This window comes from Electrophorus electricus, chromosome 14, assembly GCF_013358815.1.
Source record: "Electrophorus electricus isolate fEleEle1 chromosome 14, fEleEle1.pri, whole genome shotgun sequence".
NCBI lineage: Eukaryota > Metazoa > Chordata > Actinopteri > Gymnotiformes > Gymnotidae > Electrophorus > Electrophorus electricus.
In genome coordinates, this window is record NC_049548.1 from 19,222,134 (window position 1) to 19,246,004 (window position 23,871).

The 23,871-nt window shown below is 40.3% G+C and overlaps 1 protein-coding gene and 1 pseudogene across 3 annotated transcripts in view; both read left to right on the forward strand.

Annotated features, from left to right (window-relative positions):
- adam11 (ADAM metallopeptidase domain 11) overlaps positions 1-14,945 on the forward strand; it is a 37,113-nt gene extending 22,168 nt beyond the window's left edge. For 2 of the 3 annotated variants that reach the window (XM_027029643.2, XM_027029645.2), the window contains 8 exons: positions 550-600; positions 698-761; positions 1,320-1,425; positions 2,344-2,463; positions 3,002-3,170; positions 4,867-4,981; positions 6,343-6,433; positions 7,062-7,652. In XM_027029643.2, coding sequence (XP_026885444.2) covers positions 550-600; positions 698-761; positions 1,320-1,425; positions 2,344-2,463; positions 3,002-3,170; positions 4,867-4,981; positions 6,343-6,433; positions 7,062-7,110 — 765 coding nt within the window. In that variant the 3' untranslated portion in view covers positions 7,111-7,652. Of the gene's footprint in view, positions 1-549; positions 601-697; positions 762-1,319; positions 1,426-2,343; positions 2,464-3,001; positions 3,171-4,866; positions 4,982-6,342; positions 6,434-7,061; positions 7,653-7,754 lie in introns of those variants that run through there. The other variant, XM_027029644.2, reaches the window with a different exon arrangement.
- Positions 14,946-18,923: 3,978 nt separating this feature from the next.
- On the forward strand, positions 18,924-22,614 carry LOC118242386 (annotated as a pseudogene).
- Positions 22,615-23,871: the final 1,257 nt, after the last annotated feature.

Consider the following 23,871-nt stretch of genomic DNA (forward strand, 5'->3'; position numbering starts at 1 on the left):
CTCTCTCTCCTCCAGTGCCCCGCCCACACTCACCTGCCCCTGTCTCTCTCTCCTCCAGTGCCCCGCCCACACTCACCTGCCCCTGTCTCTGTCTCTCTCCTGCAGTGCCCCGCCCACACTCACCTGCCCCTGTCTCTGTCTCTCTCCTGCAGTGCCCCGCCCACACTCACCTGCCCCTGTCTCTCTGTCTCTCCTGCAGTGCCCCGCCCACACTCACCTGTCTCTGTCTCTCTCTCCTCCAGTGCCCCGCCCACACTCACCTGTCTCTGTCTCTCTCCTGCAGTGCCCCGCCCACACTCACCTGCCCCTGTCTCTCTCTCTCTCCTCCAGTGCCCCGCCCACACTCACCTGCCCCTGTCTCTCTGTCTCTCCTGCAGTGCCCCGCCCACACTCACCTGTCTCTGTCTCTCTCTCCTCCAGTGCCCCGCCCACACTCACCTGTCTCTGTCTCTCTCCTGCAGTGCCCCGCCCACACTCACCTGTCTCTGTCTCTCTCCTGCAGTGCCCCGCCCACACTCACCTGCCCCTGTCTCTCTGTCTCTCCTGCAGTGCCCTCCTAATGTCCACAAACTGGACGGCTACATGTGTGACTCAGGACAGGTACTGGACTCTACTCACTCATACTCTCAGTGTGCACACGGTCGGATGATCCACAGATGATCCCACAGTACACTGCTCTCTGAACTCACTCTCTCAGGGTCGTTGCTATGGAGGCCGCTGCAAGACCAGAGACGCCCAGTGTCAAGCACTGTGGGGGAACAGTAAGTAGAACACCAGACTGGTGACAACACACACACACACACACACACACAATGTCAGCTCTTCTCTGACATTCAGAGGTCATTCAGAGGTCATTCAGAGGTTATTCAGGGGTCATTTAGAGGTTACTCTTATAGCTTTTCCAGCCATTGGGGAAGGAGTTGCATCGTGATCATCCTATCCATTCACACAAGTGCTACACACTACACACACAAAGCTCTGCAGCAGAAGAAATGTCAACAGTGCACCTGCTTGCATGATTTAGATTTTTTCTGGACCTGTTGAATGTAGTAAATGAAAAGAATGTCTATGTGTGTGTGTTTGTGTGTGCATGTATGTGCATGTTCTTTCGTGTGTGTTCTGTGTTCTGTGTGTGTGTCTTTTTTTGTGTGTGTCTCTGTGTGTGTTCGTTTGTGTGTGTGTGTGTCTGTGTGTATTAATGTGCTTGTATGTGTGTTCATTTGTGTATGTTCGTGTGCATGCGTGTTTGTGTGTGTGTGTGTGTGTCTGTGTGTTCGTGTGTGCGTGTGTGTGCGTTTGTCTGTCTGTGTGTGTGTTAGACGCTGCAGATCGGATCTGCTATGAGAAGCTGAACACAGAGGGGACAGAGAAGGGCAGCTGTGGCCGTGATCCAGGTGGTCAAGGCTGGGTACAGTGCAACAAACAGTGTGTATCTTTCCACTATAGCTACCCCTGCTCTGTAGCCACAGCCCCTCTATAGCCACACCCCCTCTATAGCCACATCTCCTCCTGTAGCCACACCTTCCTCTGTAGCCACACACCACACTATAGCCACACCCAAACTGTAGCCTCCACCCAGAACAACTGAATATCACACTCCATCCTCCCCTGCCCTTTAAACCCTGTGCTATGAATAACCTCTCACAAAGAGTACAAGAGAAATAGAGTCAGAGAGAGAGAGAGTTTGAGGGAGAGGGGGAGAGAGAGAGAGACAGAGAGAGTGAGAGAATCAGATAGAGAGTGAGAGAGAGAGAGAGAGAGAGAGAGAGAGAGAGAGAGAGAGAGAAAGAGAAAGAGACGGACAACTTCGAGACACGAAGCACAGATTCTAAAGGGTTCCTCCAGAATTTAAAACACTGGAGGATGATCGCTTACTGCAGATCTTACTCGGATAGAACAGAGTCAGCAACACTCGCTGTAAAATATGTATGTACACACATCACGGTGTATATATACTGTACAGATTATATACTGTACATACTGCAGTCCATCATCTGTGTTTAAACATTCTTGTTTGTGTTTTGGTCATAAAACCCTTTTAAATAACAAAAACTGAGAGACAGAGAGAGAAGGAGACAGAGAGAAGAACACAGAGTGAGAGAAGGAGAAAAGGAGACAGAAGGAGACAGAAGGCAGAAATAAATCTCGTTTGTTTCTTGTGTTTTTTCTTGACCTTTTCTGAAACATATTCCCTCTCTCTTTGTATCTCTCTGTGCCTGTCTCTCTCTACCTGTCTTTCACTCTGCTTGTATCTTTCTCTCTCTCTTTCTCTCTCGCTCTACCCGTCTCTCCCTTTGTACCTGTCTCTCTCTCTCTCTGCCTGTCTCTCTCTCTACCCCTCAGGGATGTTCTGTGTGGTTTTCTGTTATGCACTAATATGACGATGAAACCTCGATATGGAGACTTGCAAGGCGAAGTTACAAGTCTCACAATCTACCATCAAAACAAGTACCTGGACTGCCGGTAAGAGTTTTGTGTGTGTGTGTGTGTGTGTGTGTGTGTTTGTGTTTGTGTTTGTGTGTGGGTGTGGTTATGTGTGTATGCAAAGCTATAATACTGAATTACCAGAAACTGTAGAAGAGATACAAGGAGATAGAGACCTTTAGGGAAAGAGGATATATCTCACTGTTGCAAAGTGATAACCTTTTGCGTGTGTGTGTGTGTGTGTGTGTGTGTGTGTGAGTGAGTGTTTGTGTACAAAATGGAGGTCACACCATGCTGGAAGATGGCTCAGATCTGGGTTGAGTGTATGTGGTGTATGTGTGTGTACACAGTGGAGGTCATGCCGTGATGTAGGATGGCTCTGATCTGGTTTATATATATATATATATATATATATATATATATATATATATATATATATATATATATATATATATATATATATATATGTATATATATGTGTATATATATATATATATATATATATATATATATATATATATATATATATATATATATATATATATATGTGTGTGTGTGTGTGTTTGTGTGTATACAGTGGAGGTCATGCTGTATTGGAGGATGGCTCTGATCTGGGTTACGTGGAGGACGGCACTCCCTGTGGTCCCAACATGATGTGTCTGGACCACCGCTGTCTCCCTGTCATGACCTTTAATCTGTCCACATGTCCAGGGTCTTCTCCCTCACGCATCTGCTCCGACCATGGGGTAAACTACCTGTAATATATACCAGCCACTCTGAAGTAAATATAACTGCAACTCTGAAGTAAATATACCTGCTGCTCTGAAGTACATATAACTGCCACTCTGGAGTAAATATAACAGCCACTCTAAAGTAAATATAGCCACTGTTCTGAAATATATATAACTGACAGTCTTAAGTAAATGTACCTGCCTCTGAAGTGCTGCTGGTTGTTCTCACCCTCTTTCTGCCATAAAGCTTTTCATAGTTGTTTCTACTTATTAGTACAGACATTGTAGACATTCAGGTGATACATATAATGCAGTTGTTGTATCCATTTTAATGAGTAACCCTTCCATGTCATTGATTTATACATACATATGTGTTTGTATGTGTTGTGTGTGTGTGTGTGTGTGTGTGTGTGTGTGTGTGTGTGTGTGTGTGTGTGTATATATATATATATATATATATATATATATATATATATATATATATATATATATATATATATATATATATAAAAGCATTCAGACTATTTGCCCTGTCAGTAGAGAAAATGTATAAAAAGGCCAATAGAAATGTGGTACAGTGATGTATCAACAAATTACTACAACAGACGTTTCTAACATAGCCCATATTCAGGAACTCTCAGCCCAAACTCAACAATCAGACTCCATGTTTAACTGTCCACTGATATACTGTGGGTCTGATATACTACCGGTCTGTGGGTCTGATATGTTGCATGTCCAATATACCTTGGGTTGATATGCTGCATGTCTGATATGCTTTGGATTGTATATGATGTATTAGTGATATGATATGGGTCTGATATGCTGCATTGCTGATATGCTTTGAGTCTGATATGATGCGTTGCTGATATGCTATGGGTCTAATATGCTGTGGGTCTGATATGCCTGTGTTCTAACAAACTGAGGGTCTGATATGCTATGAATCTGACATACTACAGGTCTGATATGTCTTGGGTTGATATGCTGCCTGTCCAAGATACTGTGTGTCTGATAAGATGCATGTCTGATATACTATGGATCTGGTATACTCCATATCTGAATGGTGCCTGTATCATATTCTGAATGTCTGATATACTGCCTGTCTCATGCGGATATGGTGCATGCTCAATATACCGTGTGTCTGTTATGCTGTGGGTCAGACATTTTACTGCGATATTTTTCATGCTCAATTCTTTTTTTTACCATGCCGTAACACAACAGCATAACCTAGTGATATGAAATGACATTGCAGCAGCTATCAAGATTACACACTGTGTGTGTTTTCATTACAAATGCAACGTTAACTACGTGCACTGGTTAATTTTGGTTGCATCGAAATTTAGAATTTAGAATCAGTTGAATATTTCTGTATGTAAAACATTGCATAAATTCTCAAAACTACATCTGTACATAACATTTAAACAGCTTTTTTTCCCTCACAATATATTTGTGTAGGTATTTTTTACATTTAGGATATGTACTATATGTGTGTATATTTAATGTGGATTCTTTGACACCTGTGTATTGTAAATATGAGGCATTTCCTATATCTGTGGATTGTAAATCCGGGGTATTCACTATAGCTGTGTAATGTAAATATGGGTTGTTTTCTGTACCTGTGTAAATGTGAGACTTTTACTGTATCTGTGTAAAAGTGAGGTGTTTCCTAGTCCTGCTCCACTTTAGTGTTCACACTTGTGGCTGTTCCTCTCAGACATGTAGCAATGAGGTGAAGTGCATCTGTGACTCAGACTACACAGGCAAGGACTGCAGCGTGTACGACCCCATCCCTGACCCTGAGCTTCCGGATGGGCCCGAGAAATACAAAGGTTTGGCGTTGATTTTGTAATCTCACAAGATTGCAGGGAGTAACAGGAATCTACTGGAATGCAGCGTACAGTAAACTTAGATGTTGAGTTTAACACAAAGTTACAGTGTAGTACACAAGGTTACAGTATAGTACACAAAGTTCCCAGAGAAACATAGCATTTTGGTCAAAGGTCCTTCATTAAAAAATGTGAAAGCAAAGTGCTTCTGAAGTTCTAGGAGATGAAACCAGTTTCAGTTCAAAATAGTAGATGTTTAGTCTAAATCATAACATTCATTGCATGGGTCTCTAAAGTTCCAAGATTGTAGATCAGGTCTTCTTCTTTGGGTTTCCCAACTTCATTGATGCTATAGCAACAACTTGCAATGCAAATAAATGCTTCATTAATGTAGTGTCCATTAGTATTAAAATGCCTTTGCACTGGAAGCAACAAATCCTTCATTCTGATGGTATGAAGGTGTTCAACAAACCGATCAGCAAGTCATCTCTTGGTTTCTCCAATATAAAGCTGATTATATCTCTTACAACTAATACAGTAGATAACTCCCACAGTGATGCATGAGGAGGAATGGGTAATGAATATTGATCCTTTTGTACCAGTTATTGTAGTGGCTTTGTTAATAAATGTACATGTAGCACATCTAGAGTGGTTGCAGGCTACAGTACCACAGCCATTATCTGAATGATCATTTATCTCACTCTTGACGAGCATGTCTTTGATGTTTTTGTCTCTGTAGTAGATTAATGGAGGATCCTTAAAAAGAGATGTGGTCTCTGCATTGTCCTGGAGGATTCTGAAGTGTTTATATATATTAGCCAGTATTTTATTTGTAAGATGATATGTCAGCACCAAGGGAATTCTTGTAGTCTTAACAGCAGATTGTTTATAGGTCATAAGAATCATACTGCAAATAAGAATGAGAATCTGTAGGTTGAATATTTAAGAGCCGGGTGGAACTTGGAGAATAAAGAAATTAACAGTTGGAGGTCTTCTAATGTGTATGTAGCAATACCAAAAAAGTCACCAATGTATCTCAGAAATTGTAAGGGTATTCAGTGTATTGCCCAAAAATGTTTCTCAACGAATATAACAAAGAGGTTTCCATAGGACGGTCCCATTTTAGTACCCATACTAACATATGCATCATTTTGACTACCTCTACATTGTTCTATAAATTAAATTAGAGCTACCTGATAGTAAAGTTAATTGTAACATAATTGCTAAAATTGTTCTAGGCATATCCACCATAGGTGTGACACACCTGTTATTAGTCTGTTACTGAGTGATTTTAGTTGCCTGTTCTCGCTGTGTGGTGATGGGTCTGTTTTTGTCTTTGTATGGTTGCCACACCCTGTCTGCAGGACCGAGTGGCACGAACATCATCATTGGCTCATTGGCTGGAGCCATACTGCTGGCAGCCATCGTGCTGGGAGGCACAGGCTGGGGCTTCAAGTGAGAAAATCCTCCTCTGGCCCGCGTACTACAGTTACTTGTAACAGCATAGTCTGTAAAACACACCGAACAGTGTAAAACACAACCACGTGGACTGTCAACACACCCAACACTGTAAAACGCACTCACGTGGTCTGTAAAACACAGCCACCACTGGAAAACACTCCCGACACTGTAAAACATACTCATCACGGTAAAACATGCCCACATGGTATGTAAAAAAAAAAAAGCACCACTGTAAAACACACTCACATGCTCTGTAACAAACACCCACCACTGTAAAACCCACCCACATGGTCTGTAAAACACACCCGTAACTGTAAAACCCACCCGACACTCGTATGGTCTGTAAAACACACCCACTGCCCTACCAGTGGAGTAGCTTATATACATATAAGGAACCGATCAGTTTTGTCATTGTGAAGGACTTGATGAAACACACTAATGCAATGTCATCTAGTGGATTTTGGTTTGTATTTTGCTTTGTTGGGATTATGAGCAATAGATAAGTAATTATATGACTTTATATTTCCTTTATATGACTCACTCCCCCTCTTTCACTTTCTCTTCCTCTCTCTCTCTCCCTCCCTCCCTCCACCCCTCACCCTCTCATATTTTTTGTATGCAGAAATATCCGGAGAGGAAGGTATGACCCTGCTGAGCAGGACATGATGTGACCTGTTTTTTTCATCCCAGCTCAGTTTCCCTATCACGCCCGTGTTAAAGTTCGTCCATATAACACCGTGTTATAATCCGTCTCACTCAAAAGTGAATAAGTGAATAAGTATGTACGCTACCTTAGCAGTAAATCCAGGCCCTTCCACCTTCGCTATCTTTATGGTTTGTATATTCCCTTTTTCATAATCTTCATGCTTGTTAAACATTTTATGTTTCTATTTCTCAGTTAGTTCATGTTTTATTTGCTTGTAAGTTACTTCTACAGTTTATCTAGAAAGGTTTGTTAATCAAACTCACTCATTCCCATCATAATATTATTATTCATAATATTAATCACAGTCTTTTCATAATATTAATCACAGAGTCTTAAACATTTACCTCCACAATCCTGTACTCATTGCCATGTGTTTTTCAGATGCTGACAATGCTTTTGGTTGTGTGGGCTTTATTTTGTATTCTTAGTTTTAAATCTCTTGTTTTAAATCTTAACAATAGATATTCTGACAGGTCCTATTATGTGGCAAATAAAGCTAATTGTGTGAAAGTGCGAATGGTTAAATGGATTCTTTAATAACCGGCTGTTCTCCATCCTTACACTCACCTCCTCTGTTCCTCTCTTCTGTTCTGTTCTTCTCTTCTGTAGATCTGGGGGGGGATGAGAGGTCTTTCCTGTCTTCTTCACCTGCACTGTGTTCTTTTTCATTTCGAGGAGAAGGGAAGAAAGAAAAAAAAAAAAGTCTTCCACTCGCTCAGAAAACTACAAACTCCACGAGTCCCTGCTATTCCTCTCCTGTATGTCTTTCAGCTTTTGCCTATAGTCTCATTCTAGTTCACTGGAGCCAGTCCAAACTGACCTTTGAGTTTTAACACATCCTAGATCAGCTAGGCCTGTCCATGTGTTTAACCACCATCCAGTGGCAAAACAGGATGCCCTAAATTCCTGGCAAAATCTGTGTTGCACACTTGAGCACCTACGAAGCTTGAATCTGCTCTCCACTGCTTTAGAAAAATGAACCTAGGAATTTAAGAACAAGGCTACTTGCACATATATCTTAGCTCACAGCCATGCACAGTAAACCAGTGGGTGATCCTAATGCTAACCCCCAACCCCTGCCATAAACCTAACCCCTAACTCTAATGTTTTGATAATCCCTCATTAAGTATTGTCTCTTTTGTAACCAAAGTTTGTGATCCATTGATCATGTGACCATGTGATCCAGTGATCCCGTGATCCCGTGATCACCCTATTTGGATTAGATTCATTTATCAGGAGGATGTTTCTAATGAAACATTTTACATGTCTCCTCAGTGATGAAACTCTGGATGGCATTACAATTAATACAGGATGAGCGAGTTTCTAGTGTGGTGTGTTTTCTACTAAACTGGATGTGTGCGTCATGTCCTTTACAGTTCCATTAGTTTAACATTAAACCTTTAAGGAGTTCACAGTGATTGTAGCTGTAGCTGCGATTATAATCGTTTCCCTTTGATAAGCCTGCGGGGTCTCACTTTTATCGCTTCATTTTATAATTTTGTATTTTTTTTTGCTTGATTTGTTCATTTCCTGATTCAGGAGGATCTCTGGTGCATTGGTGTGCTAGGACACTCAATATTGCTAGTAGCAGTTGTCAAAAATCTTTTTTTTTTAAATGAGTGATGACATTGCCTGGAAAATCACAGAGATTTGGATTCTGATGGGACTAAAATACTTAGACGATTGCTGAGTATCTAAATTTCCAGCCTACTTCCTGCTTAGTATCGTATTAAGAAAATAATGTCAGCCATTTTGTAGTGTTGTCTCAGTGGCCAATTCAGAGTTTTTATATAGTTCACTATATTGTTACCCATAGTGCACCTTAAATGTAGTGAATTGCCCATGGGTAAAGGTACCGCAGTGCGTAGCGGTTTCCTCACACAATGCATAGCGGTTTCCTGTGGCAGATATTAGTGCTGTATTTAGAAGGACAGGCAGTATAGCAGACATGTTGACAGGTTTTGGTCTGCTACTTCAGGTGAGCTGCAAAGTACACACGATGCTAGTGTAATATGGACCAGAATACATGAAGCTTGTGCTCATGAAATAGGTATAAATATTTCACTTGATAGCTTTTATTGATAAAATGGGAAAATGTATGTGGCTAGGTATTATTAAAGTCAGAAAACACATTTGGAGCAGTAAAACTAACGTACTTCAATGTGTTGTGATTGTACTGCTAGTCTAATTACTATTGATGTTCTGGCTAATTTGCACAAGGAAAGGTCATGATAAGATATTTTTAGAACAAACCAGTGTTCAAATTCTATGTGCTGTCTCCCTTATGTGTGCCCTATATATTTATAGGGTTATATTTGTTTGTTTATGTCTATATATAGTGAATGAGTAAATGAGTAGAGCATTTCAGACACAGCTCATGTACTTTGGTCTGTAAATTTCTCAGGGGAGGAGAGAGAAAAACAGATCTGGATGGAAATAAAATGACAGAGGAATACCTGTAAAAGAAGACATTACACCAGGTCTCCATGTAAATTTAATCCTATTTAAAGAAATTTCCCCAGGACCCCATGTAAATCTAATCCTGTCCAAATAGGGCTAATGTTAGTGCTCGGATCCTCCTTACATTTGGTCTTTAGATATAACATGGACTTGCTGAATTTCAAATGCAAGTATCTTAGTTTGTACAGATCAGTTCATGGAAACCTACAAGCTGTTTTGTTTAGGCAGGTGGTAGGTTTACAACTTTAATTCATTTTAAATTGGAACAAATTCTCCCTAGCTTTTGTTGTTCTGAGGATTCTTTGAGCTCAGGTTAGTATTACCAAATCTATGGCTGAAGCTTTCCAGTACTTTTGTATCTTACTGTAGCTGCTGTCAGAGGGTTCAAGAAAAGGGAAACAGCTCGCACTTATCTCTCCACCCTCAGACATGTACAGACCCAGGTTATCCCAGTTATGGTCCTCAAACATGTACAGACCCAGATTAACCCAGCTATGGTCCTCAGACATGTCCAAACCCAGATTAACCCAGCTATGGTCCTCAGACATGTACAGACCCAGATTAACCCAGTTAGCCTTCAGGTCTGGTACACATGTAACTCCAAGATGTCTGGAACTGTGTATTGTCTTTCAGCAGCTATGAGTGTAATTTATCATTCCTCTGATATAAGTCTTATACACGTTATACATGTTTATAACTAGATTTGTTATGCCATGGACATGACTTTCAAATCATTCAGCTCTTTGTACTGTTTACACTACAATTGCTGGGGTGTCATACATTACAAAATTTTTACCATCCCACAATTGTGTCTGTCTACTAACTTCGTCATGAAAACACTTGAAAAGTGACACGTGACAAGTGATACAGGGAATGAAGCGATACCATGCATGAGGCAGGGATTTTTTTTCTTTCAAAAATGGATGTCAGCCAGAAGAGAGAGATCCAAGTTGTTGGGCACTAAAGTGCAATGAAAAACAGAGGAAAAAGAGCAGGGACCAGTTTTGTTGTAGTCGTGCTTGCTGATGTTGTAGTCACCCCTTCAGGATTGCGCTACCCCCGTGTCTCTCATTCACTGTAACTAGGTGTCATACTTGTTACTAGTCATTACAAACACTTTTCACACTACAGTAATTGGACTTGTCGACAGGCTCAGATATTTAGCTTGCTGGATATTTTTCTGCAGGACATCGGCAAGTCTCTCGGATGGCGTCTTTGAACAATTCACACATAGCAATCGAGAGCTGATTCTCAAGCCTTAAGTGAGCATTGATTTACCTCTGATCTGGGGCTTTACTCAGCAATCCCCAAAACCTGTTGGCAAGTGGAAAATCAGGGTTAAAATCAGGACTAAAGTCGTGTAGTGTGGACTCGACATTAGATGTTTCCTTGGTTGCACTGGGACAATTTTGCAATTTCTCTTGTTTTTGAAATCTAAAACTGGACTTGGGACAAAGGTAGTCTGGTATTTAATGGGATTTAAAATGTATAATACTTCATACTATTCTCAGTTTACTTTGAGATGGTATTGAGCTTACTTTTAGATTAAAGAGACATTGAAAACAAAATCCAGAAACTTTTCCTTACTGAGAGTTTAATGTCTGTTAGCGAATCTGGTTCCACTGTATTTGAGCAAACCTTGAGATGTGAGGCTAACATTCCTTGTTTATCTAATATTAATCCATCTTCAGTGTACTGTGATGCTGCTTTTCTCTCTGTATCAGACATCTAGTCATGTTTAAAAAAGCCTAACGGTTTATGCATAAACATTTGAATGTAATTTGAACTGGAACGTAGAACATGGATTGCATATTTTTTGTATGTATGTATGGACTCTGGAAGTATCTTTACTATATATCATCACACGCATATAGCTAACTTTTAGGTAGATCATACAGTATAAAAAATAAATTATGCCATGAAATGCATACACTGTATAAGTTGTAAATCTTATACAGTGAACACTGAGTGTATGCACCCTATATGAATATAGAGAATATTGCAATATGCTGTTGACATATTCCAATTTCAAAATAGAATATATTGTAATATAGTTTCAATATATTACATTTTGTATGGTCTAAACTGAATGTAGGTTCTTTTGTAAATATTGTGTATATTTGCTGTTACCTGTGTTACTTATGTGGGAACACAGTGGAATAAGCACAAACATTACATTCTGGAGTCAAGGATTATGCTACCCTAAAACTGAGGTATTTTAAAAAAAGGTCATAGTTAACCAGTGTGGATTATTACTGATATCAGATGTGACTCTGACACACATAACATGGATCTAGTTCTTTGAAGCTTACATTTTGGTCCACTAGAGATATCGGTTCAAAGATCATCAGGTTCTGTTGGTGTCATTGCTGGTGTTTAGTTTTCTACACCAACCATTTAGATGTGACACTGTGACTGTGCAGGTCTACAGAGTGCAATTGGGCATTCATAACAAACATCACCCATTCATAACAAATATCTGCCATTCATAAAAAAATATGAACCATTCAAGGTATGAAGGTATGTCACCTCCTGTACATACTCACTCAGTTTAATGGCACAGGGTATCTGGACAGAGAACACTCAAAAATTAGTATGTATACTCAACCATTAGTATGGAAACTTCGTCTCTCATTTTGAATCTATATTGCTGGAGTGCAGAATCAAGAACGAGCATTCCTGTGTGTGTGTGTGTGTGTGCGCGTGCGTCTGAGTGTATGTGAGGGCACAATCTCTCAGGGTACGGGTGCTGATGAAGGATCAGACTACTCTTGTAAGTTACTGGCCCCCATCAGCTCCAGCTAATAGCAGGCAGGGGCTCCTAGGGGCCCAATAACACTGATGACAATGAGCATCGTGGGCCAGTAGCAGCAGCTAGGGATAGAGAGTGATCAGGATACGGAGGGGACCAATGCACAAAATGATGGTCACCCTGGTCACCAGCCCAACTCCTGGAGATCTGCCTTCCCACAAACCCCAGATTCAACCCAAATCAGCAACGCCTGCTCTGGCCAATCAGTGTGCTTGTCAGGGGGCCTCCACTAGATGGAGGAGGTTTTTGTGGCGAACCTTTGGAGTTTAGAGTTGTCGTTGAAATCTGCAGGAATGTTGAAGCTTCAGGAGGAGCAGGGTTGGTGACCACCAATCTCATTAAGCAGGATTTCTGTGTATTACTTTTATCTGCGATTCAGAGCATTCGTCTTGTAGACACCCGTTCCAATTATTTTTAAATGTGTCTTTGCAGGTGCAAAAGTCCAGTTCACTGTTTTGTTTGTTTGTATGTTTGTTTTTTTGTCGGAATCCTAGTCACATTGGAGATGACTAGCAGGAATCCTAATCATATGGGTGAAATTGTAGGTATAATATTAGAGGTGAAGTTCTAGTCCACTGATTTTCAAATTTAAGATAAAGCACCAAGAACTTAATTTGACCAAATAAGTAATTGAAGAACATGTTCACTGTCATCAATGAAGGGCAACTCATGAAATGCTCATGATTTTAAAATGAGAGCTTTCAGTGGAACCACTGCCATAGTAGCATTTAGTCTATACTGGAACTCTATCTCCAGACTCTGTTTCTCAACTCTATCTCCAGACTCTATCTCTCCAGACTCTGTTTCTGGACTCTATCTCCAGACTCTGTCTCCAGACTCTTTCTCCAGACTCTGTCTCAAGGCTCTATATCCAGACTGTCTCCAGACTTTTTAAACTTTACTATTTTAGCTTCACTGTACATCACCCACATTCTGCATGCTCTGAACAGGGAACGTTTCTAATCATTTATGCTGAATTTACCTGAACTGTCTAAATACTGGGATAGTACATACAGACATGGAGTGCATATGATTAGCACGCAGCATTTGGAGATCAGGTCTGTCTCTGCACAATGTGGAAGTGATTCATTGTACTCTCTCTGATTCAGTGTAGTCTCACTGATTCAGTGTTCTCTGATTCAGTATACTCTCGCTGATTCAGTGTACTCTCTAGCAATGATTTTCTAGAAGAAAGGCTCTAGTGTTGACCCCATCATCTGTTTGTACATCACCACATCAACTTTTATTTCAAAATATATGAACAACGCCACATATGAACAATGAATGACCAACTAATTTGAACTGAACCAGTCAACTGATATTCCTACTGAAGCAGTCAACCCACTGTAAATGGTACTTTATCATCTATGTGCAATATAAAATGAAAGCAGGCCTGTTTTATATGGATAGTTTATTGTCTCCCTCTGTCTACCACTGCCAGCAGCCTGTCCTGAGGCTGGGTTACTGACAAGCCTGCTTGACAAAGTTTCTAGTTCTGTCATCCTGTCAGTAAATGTAAGGACTATATTGTAATGTACAAGGTAATTTTTATTTAGTTTTTTAACTAAGATACCCTCAGGGGTGTGTTTGGAAACCAGGAACTGAATGTTAAGTGCTTTTACACCCTAAAACCGAAGTTTATCATGAACTTTAAATGTGACAATGCACAGATAGCAACAATTTAAAGTAGACATGTTTTTCTTTCTGGTTGTGTTACTATGGCATTTAAATTGTTGATTGGCAGGTCAGATAGGTCGTAATGCTGCTTGTTTGGAACAGACAAAACAAGAACAAATTAAAATATTTGTTTTTCTCCTTCAGTAGCACCCTCATGTTACTCTACTTTACTGTGTTATTATACAATGATGTGTTACTCTAGAATGTCCTGTTCTCTGACTGAATGCCAAAATGTCTGCCCATAGCCCTGACAGCACAATAAGATATGTTCCTTTCCTGTGCATTATTGTTATATGTTACCAGTTATGTGTACATATATTCACACATTCACAAATATTTGTATAAAATATCATGACCATATGTATATTACTAGGTGTAATCAATGTCAATGTTGAAATATCACACTGAATGCAGGTGATGGCTTCAGTAATGCTAACACAAGTCTCTGTATCAGCCAATATAGCAATGTATTCCATAATATTAAGACAGTTGATTGTATATTTATGTATAATCACTTAAACCTCCTGGAAATATGTCTTCCAGGGTGCCAGACTGTGTATAAATACTGATTGAAACTTGAGTGAGTGACTGAGAGCCAGTGCGGTTGTGGATCTGTAGTCCACCTTTCTACATGATCAGTTCCACATTCCTTTAGAGAGGAAAGCTGACAAAAGCACTTCAGTTTGTTGTGATTGGTGTGAAATAACTTTTGCATGGTGGTGGATGGCGGGATGCGGGTGGCAGATTGTCTTCTCTTCCACCCCTGTCCACATGGCCTGCTGAATACAGCTGGATTTTCAGAAGAAAGTCTGTTGTACTTAGAAGACTGAAATAAAATGACAATATGAAAACGCTTCTGTGTTAGATCTGTTTTAGGCTTGGCATCGAAAAGCCATAAGATAAGAGTTGCAACCTTTAAAGCCACAATGTTTTAAAATTTGACTACAAATTGACTTTTGAAAAAACATTAGCATACGAACAGCTCATATTTAACAAACAAAATCAACACTGATGGCGGCAGGACCAAAATAAAATTGTAACGTTTTTGCTAAAAAATCACAAGTAGTGTTAGAAGCAATAATAAAGAATAGTAAAATTCTTAAAATATAAATATACCTTTAACACGGTTAAAGTACTACAAAATGACGAGAAGTGTTATATGACAATATTCAAGGTTTTCACAGCTGTGTTATTATGCCATTATTTGAAAGTACAGATCTACAAGACAAAATAATGTTTCTAGTATATTCAAACTCTGAACTAGAGTAGGCTATGCTGTGGTACATACATGAAGCAACAGGTAATACAAATCCTGTTCAGATACAAAACATTTTCATCGAACAGTCGTCTGGACGTGAACAGTCATCTGGATGTGAACAGTTGCCTGGAAGCAGACAGTCGTCTGGACGTGAACAGTCGTCTGGACGTGATCCGTTGTCTGGACGTGAACAGTCGTCTGGATGTGATCCGTTGCCTGGAAGCAGACAGTCGACTGGACGTGAACAGTCGCCTGGAAGCAGACAGTCGTCTGGATGTGAACAGTCGTCTGGAAGCAGACAGTCGACTGGACCTCCAGCATGCCCTTTGCTCCTGGGTGTCTGCTCCCACGCTTCATAGATGCCTTGCTGGTAACCTCCATCTTCCACAAACTCCACATCTGGAGAGACATCCGTGTGCGCCGCATCTGCTTCTCTAGTCCCCACCGCAGCCTGAAGGAAATGAAGACACTGCTGTTCTGAGTTATCATGTCAGATTTGTAAATACATATTCCGTTTTAAACAGTGACAATCCATACACCAAAGTTGTGAAAGGAAATTTTGTTCTTTACTCTTTGTCGTTTATCCTTTATATTATACACATCCTTTAATATACACAGCCTACCATCTAAAATATGCATTCAGTATTCAGATGGACATCATGGCCTCTCTGTCCAGAGCCAGTATTTTCTGCCCCTAATCACACAACTTTATCAAATTTGTCCTAAACCATCTTCTTTCTTAAACTCCTCCGAATCAGCAAGAGATACTGTAAAACTGATCATGTATTTTCATTAAATAGATAGAGAGGGAGCAAGAGAGTTACAACACAGAAATAACAGGTATGATTAGATAATGCATCAATGTGGCTGATATTAGCAGTCTGGCTATGTCTCCAGCACTGCCTCACAGCCTTCAGTTAGGGTATGTGGCACCTGTGATGCTGGAGTCCCTCCTTCCAGTCTGAGGAGGTCACATTCTCTCTCCTTCCAGTCTGAGGAGGTCACATTCTCTCTCCTTCCAGTCTGAGGAGGTCACACTCTCCCCAATACTAATGCTTCCACACACTTGTTAGTCGTTTACATTCATTATGAGGGTTTTACATAGCCTCTTAACTCTGTCTGGCAGCTAGACGTTCTGTGTGCTGCCCAGCATTTAGTAAAATGGAAATACAGCTCTTACACATGCAAATGGAACTCTGCCCATATTGTATATTTTATGATGCCTACTTTGCACTGCCATAGTGTCACGTTATCCCCCGCCCCCTCCTCAAACGTCTTTGTGTGTGTGTGTTCGTCTCGTGTCGTCCACCTGTTCTGTATTATTTGTAATTTTTTTGTGTTTCTATGTCTCCTGTGTTGTAATACGTGTTGTTGGTGTTTGAAATGTGCATAGCGAGTGTGCTGTGTATCACTTGTGTGTGTGGAATAAACGTTTGTCTGATCGTGCTTCTTCCCGGCATCCTGTTTGATTCGTCACGTCACACATATTATGACAGATGTAAACAACTGATTAGACAGTGCAGGCTAACGAAATTTAATGTCTTAACAGCTCTTAATTTGACTGAGTACACAGTACACGGCTGAGGACGCAGTTGAGTGTATTCAGCTCACCTGTGGTGGGAGATACTGGGGGGTTGGGGTGTATTGAACAGACAGCGCTAGGCGGCACTGACCTGCTGTTGTTGTAAAGGAACGGCTTCCTTCAGGTACTGGAAGATTTCTACACACCTAGTGTCATTCATTTGTGGTTACACTGGGCTGTATAACCAGGACAGAGTACGGCAACTATATACATTCTATAGTATATATACGTCTATTGCCACCATCGTAGAAAATAGATAGATTCCATTATTATACCACAGTGCCAGTGATGAACGTTCCTTATGTTATATTTTCCCTTTGCGCATGTCAGTACAGGTATGTTCATTTCTAACCATGAAAATAGCAAATGGGGACAAAAAAAACTAAAGTCAAACCAAATGAACAACGCGCCAGCATTACAACACTAACACACTGAACCAGAGCCCTTGGGAATGAATGTTTCCCTGAAGTCATTTGTAGAATATAGAAAGCATATGTTGAACTGTGCAGCCTGCACACTGGAAAGAGAAACTGCAATTATAACACTGCTCGTTGCTATCTGCTAAATGCGGTAAGTGTAAATGTAGAACTGCCATTGCTAGTTTCTTCCACTTGAGCACACAGGCTTATCTTACCTAACTGTGACAAACTGACATTTCAAAAGATGACATTGCCTGTGTCCTTTCTGCTTCATTCTTCATATCTGCTCCTATGTAAAGAAGTGCATGTAAGCAGACATGTCCTAAGGAGACATTTGCATCTGGGCAGGGATATATATGGCAGTTCGTGTGGTGTGTCTTCATCAACCAAGGAAGTGCTTCGTGGGAGAAGTACCTCAGCTTCACAGACGCTGCACGCGCTGTTAAGATTTGGCCACCTGTACATCACAGCTGCATTGAACTCCTGAGCACAAGAAAGGTAAGTTTTCCTTCATTTTTGGATTTGCAATAATAATAATAATAATAATAATAATAATAATAATAATAATAATAATGTGCATGATGGGTTATGAATGGCATAACCCATCACACACCTTGAGTGTAAATTAGCTTTTTTTTGTGTGACTAATTTTCTTCATGCAACATTTGTATGATTGTAGACAAAATTAATTAAAAGGACCTTCATAAACTAAAAGGTTAATCCTTCATAAGTTATAAAACGTTATTATTACACTTATTGACTGACAGGCATTGGTTAATAGAAGGGTTCTTTATTAAGAGTTTGTGAATTTTGTGAACAATGAACTACCCACATTTGATCTGCACCTGACTTGTATCAGAAAGCAGAAGCAGATCAGAACAACAGCCTCTTGCTAAACTCTTCTGTGGATGGCCTGTAGTCTGTAGTGCACCAGGAAGAACGTCCGCACTGGGGGCTTGGCTGTTGCTTGTGAGACCCTCCATGGCCCATTGTTTGAGGGGCCCTCTATGGCAGTACAGTGTGAGTTGGCAAGGTTGGTTAAAGGGGACATATTATACCTCATTTACACAATTTAACACAATTCCCTGTAGTCTTAATGAAATGTCTGTGACCTGCTTTGGTCAAAACACCACAAGGATCAATCCTTCGTGCCCTGTCTTAATAGGCCTGTTCAGAACATCCAATTTTAATATTGTCTGGTGTTCTGATGAGAGTTTGAGATGCCATCACTACTGCTCAATGTGAACCTTCAGAGAAACGTGGCTACCAGAGAAAACATAGCAGCACAATGTTTGAGCCAATATCAGACCTTGAGGTCAGGTCTGTGCACACACACACACACACACACTGCAAAGTGTGCCCATTTGCTAAAGTACAGATGAACATTAAGAAAAATGCATAAGTCCATTCTCCACCACACCCTACTGTTGTAGAAAGGGGAGTCAAATCTAAGCAACTCGTTTTATCCCACGTTTTCTGACATAGGCAACTCAGAAGTTGGCTGGGTTGTTTTATTTCACATTTTGTGGGCAGGTGTAATTGCCACAGGGCGTGGAGCAGGATGCACAGACTCCCTCGACTTTGACAAACATTTATTAACATACAACGTATATGACAACGGTGGCACTCTCACATAACATTAACGGTGAACATGAATACACATAACGCTAATGACGATGACCAAAACTTTAACAGAGGCTATAATAACATTAACAGTGACTACACAAACAACGACCACCGAGGAAGCACACACCATCAGGGGTTTAAATACAGACACACAACACTAAACCCTGTGCAAGTGTGTTCTATCATGGAGGGTATGGTTACAAATAAGACAAACGTGAGTCCCACTGCACACGGCGGGCAGTACCACGTGACTGGTGGGGGAGCATTCTGTGACAGCAGGTAGGCTGGTAGACACAAATATATGTGCACAAGCACAGGAAAAGTAAGTTTTTCTTAATATTTCCCCTTCTACAACAGCTTACTCAGGGGCCCAACTTGGTAGTAATGGGGCTTGAACTGGTAACCTTCTGATTACTAGTTGAGTACCTTAAGTAATTAGCTACCATGACACCAATGAACAGCTTGACAAAATGCCATCTCAGGCTCATGTGTTTATATGCAAGAATATGCACAACTGCTAAAATAGCACATTAGAAGACTCTTGTTATTTTTAAATGACAAAAAGGATCAACCAAATTTCTATAAAATTAAATATGTAATTTCCTTGCTGAAAACATGACGAAAGCATATTCAAGCATATATATTTGACATCTGGACTTTTCAGAGGTTTCAAGGACAGCCCAGCCCATTGTGGGAGAGGTCTAAGACATTAGGGTTTGTATTGTGCTCCAGGTATTTTACTCTGCTAATAAATCAACTTCAAATTCTTTGCTATTATATTCATAGTGCAGTGTATTTCATTTTAAAAAAGGTATCTCAAAATTAGGTGGCATAATTCCTCAACTTTCAGTGACTTTCATACAGCACAGGAAGCCGGGGTAACCGAGGACAGGACTCCAGCTGCTTTGGGTGACTCAGCACAGTACTCCAGCTGCTTTGGATGACTCAGCACAGTACTGCAGCTGCTTTGGGTGACTCAGCACAGTACTCCAGCTGCTTTGGGTGACTCAGCACAGGACTCCAGCTGCTTTGGGTGACTCAGCACAGGACTCCAGCTGCTTTGGGTGACTCAGCACAGGACTCCAGCTGCTTTGGGTGACTCAGCACAGTACTCCAGCTGCTTTGGATGACTCAGCACAGTACTCCAGCTGCTTTGGATGACTCAGCACAGTACTGCAGCTGCTTTGGGTGACTCAACACAGGACTCCAGCTGCTTTGGGTGACTCAGCACAGGACTCCAGCTGCTTTGGGTGACTCAGCACAGGACTCCAGCTGCTTTGGGTGACTCAGCACAGTACTCCAGCTGCTTTGGGTGACTCAGCACAGGACTCCAGCTGCTTTGGGTGACTCAGCACAGTACTCCAGCTGCTTTGGGTGACTCAGCACAGGACTCCAGCTGCTTTGGGTGACTCAGCACAGGACTCCAGCTGCTTTGGGTGACTCAGCACAGTACTCCAGCTGCTTTGGGTGACTCAGCACAGGACTCCAGCTGCTTTGGGTGACTCAGCACAGGACTCCAGCTGCTTTGGGTGACTCAGCACAGGACTCCAGCTGCTTTGGATGACTCAGCACAGTACTGCAGCTGCTTTGGGTGACTCAGCACAGTACTCCAGCTGCTTTGGGTGACTCAGCACAGTACTCCAGCTGCTGATGGATCTCTCTACAGTCATTCTTCTTGCCCTGCTGCAAATGAGTTTTCACCATGCTGCTATTTCATATGACTCCCCACAAGACCAAAGGCCAGGTGAATGGAGTAGTTATCAAATTTACTCATTAAATTTATCTTTATATGCACTATATGCATAATTTCCTAATCTCAAAGGGCATATTTAAAAGCCCTTTTAAAATGTGCTGGGGTAGTTGAATAAAGTAATCTGACACAAAATGCTAAAAACTTCACTGAAGTGGGATCACACAATCACCACTTTCTGGAAAAGAAAGAATTAACACTACTCACTACTCATTACTTCCAAGTTACTCTCTAAAACCTTTATGAATCTGTACATAAGAAAATAAAATGTGTATTGCTTTAGCCATGACATTCACGCACAAATTAGCTTTGTGAAAAAGTTCCACATCTTAAATACATTCAATGTCATTACATTATTATTTGCTCAGAAACACAAGTAATGCTAGTAATGAAATTTTAATTAAGTCAGTAACTAATGTGAGTACAATAATCCAAACTGTAAGGTGTTATTACATTATATTACTCTGTAAGAACGGGAAATAATTATATCACACTAATGCATTATTTAGTACCTTGTTCCCCCCAACACCATATATAAGTTTTTCATGCTTGTTCTGAGTTTGCAGAGTCTTCACATCACCACCAGCGTCGAGGAACAATCGAGAACCAGAAAGCATTAGAAGGCAAAGACAACATAAAATGGGTGAAGTCATCACAAGTACCCAAAGATGCATATTTTTACTATGATATGAAATGGAAAAAAATTCAGTACATTGCAAGACTGGGCTGTCAGCTTTGCTTCAGTAATGGCATTACAATCGAATTTGTTACTTATTCTTCTCCGGACTTTGCTACCTACAGCAATTTTAAGGGCGATGTTGAGTATCTTGTGAATGAGAATAACTTTGAGATTTTAGAGTGGAAAGTAACCACCTATGGAGCTATTCCACCCTTAGCAGTGGAATTTTGTGGAAAAATGTTTGTTGTTAAAAATGAAGGACGTTTAGGATATATTAAAGCAAAGGGAAGACAGCCTAAAATACCTTTACCTGGAAAAGGTACAGTGCAATATGAAATCCTCAGAAATATGAAATATCAGAAGACCTACAAGTACTCAGACAGTTCACAGCTGAAAATAACAACTGTAACCCTGTAAAACAGCAGGCCAAACTGGAGAAAACAATAGAAAAAACAATATCTTTTCAAATCGCAGGGTCACTAACAATTGGATTGACAACAGAATTCAGTGGTAAAGTTCCTCTCATAGCAGGGATAAAACTGACATTGTCAGGTCAAGGTGCTTTTACCCTTTCTCGTAGTTCTTCCACAACTGAAAAAACCATCTACTCTCTGACAACAGAGATTGAAGTTCCACCCAGAATGCACTGCAGTGTAAAGATGATGGGCATAAACTATGAAGCCAAAGTGCAGTTCACTGGCGAACTGACCAGAATCTACAAAAACAAAGAAATACGCAGGACACCTGTCAGTGGTTTCTATACCAGCCAGGAGGTCGGGGAGATCAAAGCCATTGTGGAACCCTGCCAGCCTGTTGGAACACCATCACCCTGCAAAAACTGAAAAAAGCTTGTTTATAGCAGAACTATGCAACTTCTATTTTCTGAAATATTTTACACAGTTATCACACAACGATTTTAAAACTGTCACTGTAATAAGACACAAATCATCAGTTATCTCCATAATAAAATATCAAAGCATGCTGTTGACAAAATTCTTAGAGATATTACTTGTTATTACTTGTTTTCATGTAGTTTCATCATTGTACTGTCATTATTTTATGTTAATGTGACAGATCTAAGCTCCAATTAGGTGATGTCAGAGGTAAAGGAATGTTTATGTATTTGTTTTAATTTGACTGATTCTTGTGATTTTGCTCAAATAAACATTGAGACTGAAGATCAGTACAGGCTGACTTTTCATTGGCGAGTTTGTAACAGGATTAGTAGACCTGAACAGAAAAAAAAGGTATTTTTAAAAATGCAGAGATTTGGTTAACCCAAGGAAGGCAAGCTGAGGAGAAATAAGCCACACCCACACCCACACATACACACACACACACACACAAACACACACACACACACGCGCACGCGCACACACACACACACACACACACACACACACACACACACACACACACACACACACACACACACACAGATTTATGGGTTCAACAACTAGCTTTATATTAACAAAAAGGGTCCCATGCCTAGTATGACTGACAGAACAAGTTATGCGTGGTATGATGTATCACTATTTTGATGAAATTGTTAGATATGTTTTACATTTTTGTATCTTAAAGATGCTCATCTGGATGTGAGATTCAAGCAGCAGCTGTGTTTGTTTTATACTGGTGAGCCACAGTATTGCGCTCCATGGTTGTTTTATCCTTCTGACCCATAATGCAGAGCTGGCTATGGAGTTGCCTGGGAAAGAAAGGGCTAATAAAGTGTTATGACATGGTTATGAAAGGGTTATAACAGGGTTATGAAAGAGTTCTGACAGGGTTATGAAAGAGTTATGACAGGGTTATGAAAGAGTTATAACACTGTTATGAAAGGGTTATGTATCCATCAGAAATAATCAGCAAATGGGCAGGACGCTTCTAATTCTAAAATTAGCTTTGTATTTATGCCACCACTAACAAGGTATGTGCTAAGAAAATAATGTACCGTATTACTAATTTACCAAATATAATGTTACTGACCAAAGTCACAAACCTTCTATATATACATCAGAGAACATTTATCAGTACTTAATATTTCCTTTCTACGGCTTTAAAATGCCTGATAATGATTTTTCTCAATTACAGGATCTGTACCATATGGTCATATTTATGTTTGTTCAGAATATTTTGGATAACAATAATAGTTTCACTAAAGGTGCAAAATTATTTTTTTTATTGTAAAATTTCAATTTTTTAAAAATTTTAATGTAGGCCCTGTAAACAGGAAATATTAAAAAAAATTATTAAGCATTTTATTCCTGGAAGGTCTCACTAATGTAGAACTTCTCTGCCTCTCTATTGTTATTTTTGTTTTTCTGTGTGCCGTAATGAACATGTATTTGGTCATTAACTACATCATTTTATTACCTGATTTCTGATCGACAGAAACTTTATAGATCCACAAGGATCCAATCACAAGAGTTGTTATTAGAAAAATCAAACAGATCAGAGCGGTCA